This window comes from Trichomycterus rosablanca, chromosome 16, assembly GCF_030014385.1.
Source record: "Trichomycterus rosablanca isolate fTriRos1 chromosome 16, fTriRos1.hap1, whole genome shotgun sequence".
In the NCBI taxonomy this organism is placed as follows: domain Eukaryota; kingdom Metazoa; phylum Chordata; class Actinopteri; order Siluriformes; family Trichomycteridae; genus Trichomycterus; species Trichomycterus rosablanca.
In genome coordinates this window covers 10968924-10982144 of record NC_086003.1, presented here as the reverse complement: position 1 = coordinate 10982144, position 13221 = coordinate 10968924, and the positions used below count along the sequence as shown (strand labels likewise).

Here is a 13221-nt window from a genome sequence, read left to right as displayed (position 1 = left end):
GCTCGCTCTGAAGTGTGATAGAGGAGCCTACATGACTTCACACAGACACAGGTTAGGTAAAATATTAATGAGTGATGGAGGGCTCCAGATGGAACTGCTACCTGCTGAGCGTTATGGGGACAGACACCCGTCAGTGCACATTACATGCCTCGTCTCCCCTGCTAAAACTCTTGAGTGGAGCCTCACTTGTAGGTGGGGTGGGGGTTGGGGGGGACAATAATAAAAATAAAAATAAAATAAAATCATTTTTAGGTCATTAGAATAAACACTAACATTACTGTGTGTAAACTGTTGTTAGCAGCACCATTTTTAGATGATTATTATTATTCCTGTTGGTGTTACTATTATTTTGGTATTTAAATATATATAATGTATTGGAATACATTAAACTCCACTGGACTGTGGATAAGCAGTTTCTAGTAATAGTGGTAATCCCTGCCTTATTGACGTTGTCTTTTTGACCACATTTTTGCTTGCATTTTTTTTCCAGTGTTAAAAATTGTTATACAGTGTATGTATGTATATTTGTATATGTATAGATATCTATATTTATGGCTTTTAGGATCAGCATCAACTGGGAATGGCGAGTTTGGTGACTGGAGCGCCTTTTCTTCAGTAAGCCCACCTGCATCCACAGGCTCATCTGCTGCCCAAGATCTTTTTACTGACACTTTATTCTCATCCACCAAATCACAGTCCACGCAGCCACCCTCTGCTGATCTTTTTGAACTGATGGGCTCTAACCAGAGCAGTCTGAGCGCCTCTCAAAGCATGCCTTTCACCATGTGCCCACAGAACACCGGGTTCTCCATGTCCAGATCACAGGTAGCTTTAAGACTTATTGTGAAGTCCTAGCCTATGTTTGCTTGTAAAATTAATGACTTGTATTTCTCTGACTTCTTACTTTTGGTCTATAAGATGGTGGTGTAACAAAACTGCCATTAGAGTATCAAATCAGCATGACTGTTCTCTTACCATCCTTCTTAACAATTTTTTTTCCAATTATCCAGACCCTAGGGGGGACGGTGCACAGTTTAGGAGGCCCTTTGTTACCTCAGCAAATAGATGTTCAGAAGCAAGGAGAGAAAACCTCAATGCCTGCCACGTGGTCTGACCCAAACGTCAACATTAACTTAGACTTTCTGGGGATGAATCCTCCTAAGCCTTCACAGCCTAGCCTTAACACCATGATGCAGCAAGGTGAGGCAAGCACACACTGAATTTTGTTTGTCTATGTTTGCATATTTATTGCACAAGTGTGTTTACTGTAAACCATTATGTTGAGCCTGATGTATTGTGCCGTTTTAATTAATTATATTTAATCCTGATATCCTGAATTTATGCATATTTCAATCACCTGTTAACCCAAAAACCTCTGTATACAGTGGTGTTCACAAAAATAGCAGTCCAACACCATTAACCTGATGAATCACTGTTTTTAGTAGAAGTGATATTTCTACATAGCAAATCATTTACTTGAAAGTGTAGTAAAGTAATGAAAACAAAACAAACCCAAAAATTAGGACATGCATGCCGCTCATTCTGAGTAATCAAAGCATTGATTGAAAGGGGGTTGTTCAAAATAATAGCAGTGAGGAGTTCAATTGGTGAAGTCATTCATTCTGCAGAAGAACGGGAGTCAATTTTGGCCCTTATTTAATGTAGGAGGGTGGCAAATGTTGCACAGCTTGGTCATAGCGCATTTCCTTCTGAAATACTGGGTAAAATGGGTTGTTCCACACATTGTTCTGATGAACAGCGTACTTTGATTAAAAAGTTGAATGTAGAAGGAAAAAACATACAGAGAAGTGCAGCAAATTATAGGCTGCTCAGCTAAAATGATCTCAAATGCCTTGAAGTGACAACCAAAACCTAAAAGACGCGGAAGGAAGCGTGGAACTACTGTTCGAAAGGATCGAAAAATAGCCAAAATGGCAAATACTCAGCCAATGATCACCTCCAGAAAGATCAAGGAACATCTCAATTTACCAGTGAGTACAGAAGATGATTAAGTGAAGCCAATTTACCAGCAAGAACTCCTTGTAAAGTTCCGTTGTTAAGAAAAAGACGTGTCCTGCATGGGTTCAAATTTGCCATGGAACACATTGACTGGTCCAAAGAGAAATGGCTCAACATTTGTGGACTGATGAAAGCAAAATTGTTCTTTTTGGGTCTAGTGGCCGTAGACAGTATGTGAGACGACCCCCGAACACTGAATTCAAGCCAAAGTACTTTACTGTGAAGACAGTAAAGCATGGTGGTACAAAACTTTGATATGGGGATGTTTTTCATACCATGGTGTTACGCCTATTTATGGCATACGAGGGATCATGGATCAGTTTGAATATTAGAATCAGAATACTTGAGATCATCATGTGGCCCTATGTCGAAGAAGAAATGTCCTTAAAATGGGTGTTTTAACATGACAATGACCCAAAACATCTTGGTTACAGACAAACAAGATTAAGGTAATAGAGTGGCCAGCACAGTCCCCTGACTTCAATCCCATAGAGAACTTGTGTTCTGATATCTGAAGCACGTTTTTTGAGGCAAAACCCAAAATTGCAGAAGAACTGTGGAATGTAGTCTAATCATCCTGGACTGGAATACCTGTTCAGAGGTGCCAGAAGTTGGTCGACTCCATGCAACACAGATCTCGGAAACAATTGTTATGCCACTAAATATTAGTTCAGTAATTTAAAGTAAAGTGAAACCTCAAACATTTTTTTCAGTTTATAGAAAAAATTTTTTTTTGAGTTTTTAAAGAAAAATGCTGGCACTGCTATTATTTTGAACAGCCTAATATTAATTTTCCTTTACTTTCTGTAAAGGATTAACACAAACTGGCTAAATTTTATTAATGTTTTGATTTAGAATTGAAAGTGTAGTGTTTTCAGTACATTTGCATTTATGGAAATAAAAGTTATTATAATGATTTTGTGCTTTATTCGCTTTTTTTAAATCACCACTATTTTTTGGAACACTACTGTAAGTATAAAGGCTAGAGTTTTCAGTGAATGTCTACAATCCCTGCAACATTTTGTTTATTAAAGCTGTCCAGTTATTTTTTGTCACTATTACAAGTGACACAATTCTAACATTTTTTAGTTTAGTATTAGTTGTGAAATTAAATATAAGACTAGAGATGTGCTAATGAGCCATTTATGTTAATAATTAAATCACATAAGTTAATATGAGGGTCGCTTTGGTGGTGCCTCTGCAAAATACACTAACCCACCACTGCTGAGATCCCAAGCTCTCAAGTTTAAATCTCTTCAAAGTTCTGCTGTTGGTGGGTCAGATGCCCTTCATTCGCAAATGTTATGTTTAGAGATGCATGAGTACCGATACTAGTATCGGGTATTAGCCCGATACCGCGCTCATTAACTCGTACTCGCACTCGCAAACGAGGCTCCGATACTAAACATCCGATACCTTGTGCCTAGTGCACGTTGCTGCGTTAACGCAGGGATTTTCAACCTGTGGGGCGCGAGTGCGTGACATTGCGAGATTTTTTTACTTCTAAAACTAAAGCAATTAATTTTTCACCCACGGGAGACAGATTGAATTATTCTCACTGACCACGCTCACACGCACGTTTAATGTTATTTAGTTCCGTTTGAAAAAAAACAAAACCTTCAAAATAGAGCTAACAGCGAAGATAAGTCAAGTCAAGTTTATTTATATAGCGCTTTTTACAATAGACATTGTCTCAAAGCAACTTTACAAAATCCAGGACCAACAGATACAAAAAAAAACCCTGCCCCTGTTGAGCAAGCCGAGGGCGACTGTGGCAAGGAAAAACTCCCTGAACATTACAGGAAGAAACCTTGAGAGGAACCAGACTCAGCAGGGCCCATCCTTCTTGGGTGGCCTGGAGGAAACTTTAAGTAAATACACGATTTACACAGAGCATACAAACACAGAATTAAATGATCTAAAAGTTATAACTGGTAATAAATAGATAAATAATAATAGAGTTGTTCTTCGCTCTAGTCTTCAATAAAGTCTGTAGTGATTTCTTGTCATTCTTGGAGCAATTACTCCAGACCCGTCACATCCGGCACGAGCAGCATAGTTGTCACGGCAGTCTCGACTTTAATTCTTAACCTCGGCGGGTAAACAGGTTTCCATCAGAATGCCTTTGGAGTAAAACAACAAAGAATGTAGTTAATAATGTACTGTACAATGCTAGTTGAGTAAAACAGTTTTACAGAGAGTTTTAGACTCCGGCAGCCCTAATTATTACAGCATAACTAAAAGGGAGAGCGAGCAGGTAACAAGGTCATGAAGGCTTTCACAGGACATCAGCGCCCATCTCCCCAACGTCATCAAACCTGAGTGATCGGATAAGAGAGGCAGAACGACAGCAACCCAACATCCCTGATCACCACAAGTTTCTATGACCAAGAACCCCCAAGCTCTGCGCCTTTGTCTATATTAATCAAAAGCCTGAGAAAATAAATATGTTTTCAGTCTAGACTTAAACATTGAGACTGTCCGAATCCCGAACAGAGGCAGGAAGATTATTCCAAAGTTGTGGAGCTTTGTAAGAAAATGCTCTTCCACCAGCTGTGGTCTTTTTAATTTTAGGAACTATAAGTAAACCCTGCATCTTGTGAACGAAATGGACGCGCTGGGTTGTAGTGATTAATAAGTTCACTCAGATACTGTGGAGCCAGACCATGTAGCGCTTTATAGGTTAGTAAAAGTATTTTGTAATCAATGCGGAATTTAACTGGCAGCCAGTGTAGAGATGATAGAACAGGACTAATATGATCAAATTTTTTAGTTCTAGTTAGCACTCGAGCTGCTGCATTTTGAACTAACTGGAGTTTGTTTAAGGATCTTCCAGAGCATCCAGTTAGAAGAGCATTACAATAATCTAACCGAGAAGTTATAAACGCATGGATCAGTTTTTCAGCGTCATTAACAGATTGTATATTTCTTATTTTAGAGATATTACGCAAATGATAGAAAGCAACTCTAGTAATATTATTAACGTGTGTATCAAAGGAAAGATCTGAATCTATTGTGACACCCAAGTTTTTTACATCTGGGCTTGGGAGTAACAGAGAACGTGTTTAGGTTTAGCACCAGGTTAGACAACTTGTCTCTTGCAGCTTTAGAGCCAACAAGTAAAACCTATATCTGAATATATATGTAAAACCTTATCTGAATTAAGTAAAAGAAAATTGCACGACATCCAGTTTTTTATGTCATTTACACAATCTTCAATCTTACTGATTGTGTCAGTATCATTTGGTTTGGCTGATATATACAGCTGTGTGTCATCTGCATAGCAGTGAAATTTTATGCCATGTTTATGAATAATTTCACCTAGTGGAAGCATATAGAGTGTAAATAATAGCGGTCCAAGTACCGACCCCTGTGGAACACCACACTTTACTTTTGTAGTTTCCGAGCATTTATTATTTACATAAACAAATTGCGAGCGGTCAGTCAGATATGATTGAAACCAAGAGAGTGCGAGTCCTTTAACACCTACTGTATTTTCTAGCCTCTCCAGTAAAATGTTATGATCGACCGTATCAAACGCTGCACTAAGATCTAATAGAACAAGAAAAGAGACACGTCCATTATCAGAAGACATTAACAACTCGTTAACTACTGTAATTAATGCGGTTTCGGTACTATGGTTGGGTCTAAATCCTGATTGAAATTTTTCATGAATACAATTTTCATTCAAATAAGAACATAATTGTTTGGAAACTACTTTTTCTAATATCTTAGAGACAAAAGGAAGGTTTGAAATTGGCCTATAATTAGCTAGTACATGTGGATCAAGATTAGGTTTTTTAATCAGGGGTTTAATAACGGCACTTTTAAACAATTTAGGTACATACCCAAGGCTAAGGGATGCATTGATTAATGTAAGCAGGGGCTCTACAATAGCTGGGAGTAAATCTTTTAAGTAAACGAGTTGGAACAGGATCGAGTATACACGATGATGACTTAGATGATTTAATCAACACAGTTAGTTCATTTTGGGAGATTGGATTAAAGGAATTTAGTTGGATTAACTCGTTACTATTATCACCAATGCTGCTCGGAGTGAGTCCATACTTAACATTGGCAAGTGACACACTTTGACTCTGAAGTCGTATTTTTTCTATCTTGTCATTGTCTTTTTGGATAACCGGTTACAAAAGCAGCGACCGCTGTTATAGGACGTGTTTGTGTTCAATACTCTGTTCACAGTGTCGATACAAGTGATTCAGGAGTCGACTCATTTTAAGCTTCTTTTCTCAGTCATCTCTCCGTGTTTACTGTTATAATGAATGATGCGGTTGTAAATAAACACCAACTACTACAGAACATTTTGTGTGACTCGCTTACATTATAAAGCTCAGGCTTAATTATACTGGTTATTACCACAGAGCGGGAGCCGACTCAGAGTCGTTTACGATTTACCGAGGTGAACCACGAATGTATGTGCTGATAGAATCGGCTCAGATGGGATCGGACTGTATTATCCTTTTAAAGTAAATATTTCAATCAGCAGAATCGCATCGCATGTATGATGTGCACAACGTTAATTACGTGCGTTTATTAATGAACGTTAACGTTAGCTTGTCAGAAGCTTTCTCAATGATGGCTGTGCGGTGTTTTATTAGTGATGGCAACCCAAGCAACTGTTCCACTGCACTATTTTACACTAAAAACTACACTATTCCATAATGCTCCAGATTGCATCATTCTAAATAGGTATCGGTATCGGCGAGTACTAAAATACATGTACTTGTACTCGTACTCGTACTCGGTTGGGAAAAAATGGTATTGATGCATCCCTAGTTATGTTAATGGAATGATAAATCATTCCTGAACAGTTAGGTTACACTATATGCTGTCAAAGTAATGATGAGGATAATTTGAAAGAGATGCACCTCATGCAAATACATTAACATAAATGTTACTTATAGCAGAACTCAAACATAAAGCCAAAATAATTCGAGACTTAAAAACAAAAAAAAGAATATAGTCTCCTGACCTGAACCCCGATAACAATTATGGATAAAATGTGAATACATAAAAGGAACCCTCATACATTTAAGAGTAATTGAATACAATCACCCAGGAAGAATAGAGAAAAGAATAAGCCAATTTATGCAAATTTCTTCATAGCGTAGACATATCACAGCTGTAACAGCCAACAACAGCTTTGTACTTAACGCATTTATTAATTTATAGCATTTTAATACTTTCGTACTTAATCAGTTTGTATGGGCATTTTAATGCACCATTTGGCCAAAGGTATGTAAATTACTGACCACAAGCTTGTTGGACATCCTTTTCCAAAAATATGGGTAAAATTGGGCCCCCTTTGAAGCTGTAATAGCTTGGGAAGAAGAGTGTCTTTGGTTGTGTCTGCCTATTTGTTCAACAAGGCATTTGTGAGGTCCAGGTTACATATATATATACAGTGTATCACAAAAGTGAGTACACCCCTCACATTTCTGCAGATATTTAAGTATATCTTTTCATGGGACAACACTGACAAAATGACACTTTGACACAATGAAAAGTAGTCTGTGTGCAGCTTATATAACAGTGTAAATTTATTCTTCCCTCAAAATAACTCAATATACAGCCATTAATGTCTAAACCACCGGCAACAAAAGTGAGTACACCCCTAAGAGACTACACCCCTAAATGACCAAATTGAGCACTGCTTGTCATTTTCCCTCCAAAATGTCATGTGATTTGTTAGTGTTACTAGGTCTCAGGTGTGCATAGGGAGCAGGTGTCTTCCATTTAGTAGTACAGCTCTCACACTCTCTCATACTGGTCACTGAAAGTTCCAACATGGCACCTCATGGCAAAGAACTCTCTGAGGATCTTAAAAGACGAATTGTTGCGCTACATGAAGATGGCCAAGGCTACAAGAAGATTGCCAACACCCTGAAACTGAGCTGCAGCACACTGGCCAAGATCATCCAGCATTTTAAAAGAGCAGGGTCCACTCAGAACAGACCTCGCGTTGGTCGTCCAAAGAAGCTGAGTGCACGTGCTCAGCGTCACATCCAACTGCTGTCTTTGAAAGATAGGCGCAGGAGTGCTGTCAGCATTGCTGCAGAGATTGAAAAGGTGGGGGGTCAGCCTGTCAGTGCTCAGACCATACGCCGCACACTACATCAAATTGGTCTGCATGGCTGTCACCCCAGAAGGAAGCCTCTTCTGAAGTCTCTACACAAGAAAGCCCACAAACAGTTTGCTGAAGACATGTCAACAAAGGACATGGATTACTGGAACCATGTCCTATGGTCTGATGAGACCAAGATTAATTTGTTTGGTTCAGATGGTCTCAAGCATGTGTGGCAGCAATCAGGTGAGGAGTACAAAGATAAGTGTGTCATGCCTACAGTCAAGCATGGTGGTGGGAATGCCATGGTCTGGGGCTGCATGAGTGCAGCAGGTGTTGGGGAGTTACATTTCATTGAAGGACACATGAACTCCAATATGTACTGTGAAATACTGAAGCAGAGCATGATCCCCTCCCTCCGGAAACTGGGTCGCAGGGCAGTGTTCCAGCATGATAATGACCCCAAACACACCTCTAAGACGACCACTGCTTTATTGAAGAGGCTGAGGGTAAAGGTGATGGACTGGCCAAGCATGTCTCCAGACCTAAACCCAATAGAACATCTTTGGGGCATCCTCAAGTGGAAGGTGGAGGAGCGCAAAGTCTCGAATATCCGCCAGCTCCGTGATGTCGTCATGGAGGAGTGGAAAAGCATTCCAGTGGCAACCTGTGAAGCTCTGGTAAACTCCATGCCCAGGAAAGTTAAGGCAGTTCTGTGAAATAATGGTGGCCACACAAAATATTGACACTTCAGGAACTTTCACTAAGGGGTGTACTAACTTTTGTTGCCGGTGGTTTAGACATTAATGGCTGTATATTGAGTTATTTTGAGGGAAGAATAAATTTACACTGTTATATAAGCTGCACACAGACTACTTTTCATTGTGTCAAAGTGTCATTTTGTCAGTGTTGTCCCATGAAAAGATATACTTAAATATCTGCAGAAATGTGAGGGGTGTACTCACTTTTGTGATACACTGTATATATATATATATATATATATAAATACACAACACAGCAATGAACATTTAAATCTGTCAGATTGGGTTCAGGTTTGTGGACTTTTTTTATATCCACTATACAGAAGTACAGATTTACAACACATAGTGTTTAACTATGCAGTAGATTTTTTTTTAAAAGCACTAAATAACAAAAGTGACTACTTTTGACTACTTTTCCTTTCACTCTATGGTAATGTAAAAATAAAAACAAATTAGTTGATTGCTAATTATTTTCCTCTCTTTCAGGTGTCCAACCATCAGTGAACATGATTGCCCAGAACTTTGCTGGATTAGCTCTCCAAGCCCAGTCCATGCCTTCAGGGCCAACTATAAACCCTATGATGGCAAGTGGGAGCATGGGTATGGCAATGCCAGCCACTATGGCCACAGGCACAGTAGGAATGGGCTCTATGGGAATAGGAGGAATGTCTGCCAGTCAAGGACTAATAGGAATGAACATAAACATGGCACCTGTAGGCTTGGGCCTTACAGGTGGCCTTGGCATGTGTCAGGGCATAAACCCTGCTATGATGCAACCCAAAACACATGCCTTTACAAACCTTGGCAACTTTGAAAAATGAAGGAACATAAGGACATGGTGAAGAAATGCTCCAAATAAACCATTATAAAAGAAGGAGCTCTATCCAGTGAAATGGACAGAACTGACAAAACTAGCCATTGTCTGGACCACTGAATCATTTAAAATTTTGAGTAAATAAATGTGGGGGTGGGGGTAAATGAGTTTTTCTTGATTTAGGGATGGGTGATTAAAAACGGACAGTTTTTGTAATGGTTGCTGGCATAAATTACATACCTAAAAATTAAAATGACTTAACAAAATTCACTCTTGGCATATTTGCAGATGGCTAGAAATCTCCAAACATCATTTACAGATGTGTTTCTTCACTCCATCAATTTTAACATTCCATTCTCACTATTTTTAAATCAGTTTAAATTCAGGAATTACCTCAACTTTCACTGTTCATGCTGTGACTAAAATGCTGCAAGCGGTTGATTTTGTAAATATTTAGTGGTTTGTGAAGAAGAATTAAATTATTGCATTGTTTTTAGAGTTATTAAAGGTTAAAACTTCTGAAAGTCAAAGGTGTAACACAGGTCAATTTTTTTGTTTTTTGCTTTCCTGGGTCTTCTGCAGTTGGTTCTCTACATTTGCACTTCACATAGCATTTACAATCTGTAAATCATCAAAGTCAGACATTATTAGACCAATGTGTCAACTGTCTTTGAACCTAAGGACCTAATATATGATAGTCATTCCTTTGACAACTATGTTTAGATTACAGGTTTGATGATGATGTTATACTGTGATTATAAAATCTGAAGAAAATGAACCAGTAACATGTTATTCTAAAACGGTACACACAATATGAATTTAAAATGCACCATGAGGTGAACAGACTGTGCTGCTTTGATTCATTTATTAAATTCTATGATGCTGGTTTACACAAAAATACTCACTTTTGATTGTCTGTTTACCATAAAATTCCACCTCTACTCTTGATATAGTAGCAGTGTTCAAGTTGTTGTTGCTCAAGATCAATACATTAGGCAGCCATAAACTGAATGAAAGTTAATGTAAGGCTTATATGGGTTCTGCTAAATGTTGAAAATGTTTTGGTTGGCATGAGTGGTTATTTGGGGGTATGAAAGACGATATGTTTCATGTAAACAAGTCGTTATTTGTTCTGGACATTAAATATGATGAAGTAGAATATACAGGGACAGAAAGAAGAATATAGGCAATTTGAAGTTAAATTTGAGACTTCTTAGAACTGATGGTTTCAATGCTGGTTGAAGTTAGAATGTTTGTCTTTGGTCACGTGTCATTACATGTACTGAATACGGTGCTGCTGCAAATTTAATGGGTAATGAATTACTGTTCATAATGTCTCAATAGGCTGTCACTACTAACATAGTCTCATGCATGAAATGGGCTGTGTTAAGTGAACTTTTCTTGTATCACCTCAGTATTACACCCTGTGTACAAAATTCTGCAACAAGCATATGGATAATGGTCAACTCTGTCACATTTTTTCTATTATTGTTTATTATTTTCATATGCTGCTGTAAACAAATATTTTCCCTTTTATCATACCAAGTTACATTAAAATAGACAAAAAATCTTTATTTTATTACTCTTTAACTAATTTAAATGGTTCAGTTTCTTATTTTAATAAGTTAACATTATATAGAACCTGTGAATAAAATGATGTTGGCATGGGACAGAAAAAGCAAAAACAAGGTCAGGCACCTCCTTTTAAAAAATTTTCTTTTTAGATTTTATTTTTTGGACTTGATTCATTTTAATAAAGTTTTCTGTATGACTATGTTAATACTTTTGTGATTTTTGTGGATATTTACTTTTAAATCAGGTATATTTGGAAGATGGATTTTACCTACAGTGGGGCCAAAAAGTATTTAGTCAGCCACTGATTGTGCAAGTTCTCCTACTTAGAAAGATGAGAGAGGTCTGTAATTTTCATCATAGGTACACTTCAACTATGAGAGACAAAAATGAGGGAAAAAAAAAAAAAATCCAGGAAATCACATTGTAGGATTTTTAAAGAATTTATTTGTAAATTATGGTGGAAAATAAGTATTTGGTCAATAACAAAAGTTCAACTCAATACTTTGTAACATAACCTTTGTTGGCAATGACAGAGGTCAAACGTTTCCTGTAAGTCTTCACCAGGTTTGCACACACTGTAGCTGGTATTTTGGCCCATTCCTCCATTCAGATCTCCTCTAGAGCAGTGATGTTTTGGGGTTGTCGCTGGGCAACACGGACTTTCAACTCCCTCCACAAATTTTCTATGAGGTTGAGGTCTGGAGACTGGCTAGGCCACTCCAGGACCTTGAATGCTCCACTCCTTCGTTGCCCGAGCGGTGTGTTTGGGATCATTGTCATGCTGGAAGACCCAGCCACGTTCCATCTTCAATGCTCTCACTGATGGAAGGAGGTTTTGGCTTAAAATCTCACGATACATGGTCCCGTTCATTCTTCCCTTAACACGAATCAGTCGTCCTGTCCCCTTTGCAGAAAAACAGCCCCAAAGCATGATGTTTCCACCCCCATGCTTCACAGTAGGTATGGTGTTCTTGGGATGCAACTCCGCATTCTTCTTCCTCCAAACACGACGAGTTGAGTTTTTACCAAAAAGTTGTTATCGTTGTTATATAGGTTTTATCTGACAACACGATATTCTCCCAATCCTCTTCTGGATCATCCATATGCTCTTTGGCAAACTTCAGACGGGCCTTGACATGTACTGGCTTAAGCAGGGGGACACGCCTGGCACTGCAGGATTTGAGTCCCTCTCGGCGTAGTGTGTTACTGATGGTAGCCTTTGTTACTTTGGTCCCAGCTCTCTGCAGGTCATTCATCAGGTCCCTCCGTGTAGTTCTGGGATTTTTGCTCACCGTTCTCATGATCATTTTGACCCCACGGGATGAGATCTTGCGTGGGGCCCCAGATCGAGGGAGATTATCAATGGTCTTGTATGTCTTCCATTTTCTTACAATTGCTCCCACAGTTGATTTATTCACACCAACCTGCTTGCCTATTGTAGATTCACTCTTCCCAGCCTGGTGCAGGTCTACAATTTTCTTCCTGGTGTCCTTCGACAGCTCTTTGGTCTTGGCCATGGTTGAGTTTGGAGTCTGACTGTTTGAGGTTGTGGACAGGTGTCTTTTATACAGATAACGAGGTCAAACAGGTGTCATTAATACAGGTAACGAGTGGAGGACAGAAGAGCTTCTTAAAGAAGAAGTTACAGGTCTGTGAGAGCCAGAAATCTTGCTTGTTTGTGGGTGACCAAATACTTATTTTCCACCATAATTTACAAATAAATTCTTTAAAAATCAAAGGATGTGATTTCATGGATTTTATTTTCTCAATTTGTCTCTCATAGTTGAAGTGTACCTATGATGAAAATTACAGACCTCTCTCATCTTTCTAAGTAGGAGAACTTGCACAATCAGTGGCTGACTAAATACTTTTTGGCCCCACTGTACTTTTGTAGGCATTTCTTTTTGTCACATTTAAGTCAGGTTCATTTTATTCTTTGCTATTTGGATTACAGTGGATTCAGAAAG

General features: G+C 38.6%; 1 protein-coding gene across 4 annotated transcripts in view; it reads left to right on the top strand.

Annotated features, from left to right (window-relative positions):
* The window catches only part of clint1b (clathrin interactor 1b), a 54886-nt gene extending 43427 nt beyond the window's left edge, over positions 1-11459 (top strand). For 3 of the 4 annotated variants that reach the window (XM_063011350.1, XM_063011351.1, XM_063011353.1), the window contains 3 exons: positions 563-825; positions 1011-1200; positions 9352-11459. In XM_063011350.1, coding sequence (XP_062867420.1) covers positions 563-825; positions 1011-1200; positions 9352-9686 — 788 coding nt within the window. In that variant the 3' untranslated portion in view covers positions 9687-11459. The remainder of the gene's footprint in view (positions 1-562; positions 826-1010; positions 1201-9351) is intronic. The other variant, XM_063011352.1, reaches the window with a different exon arrangement.
* The last annotated feature ends 1762 nt before the right edge of the window (positions 11460-13221 follow it).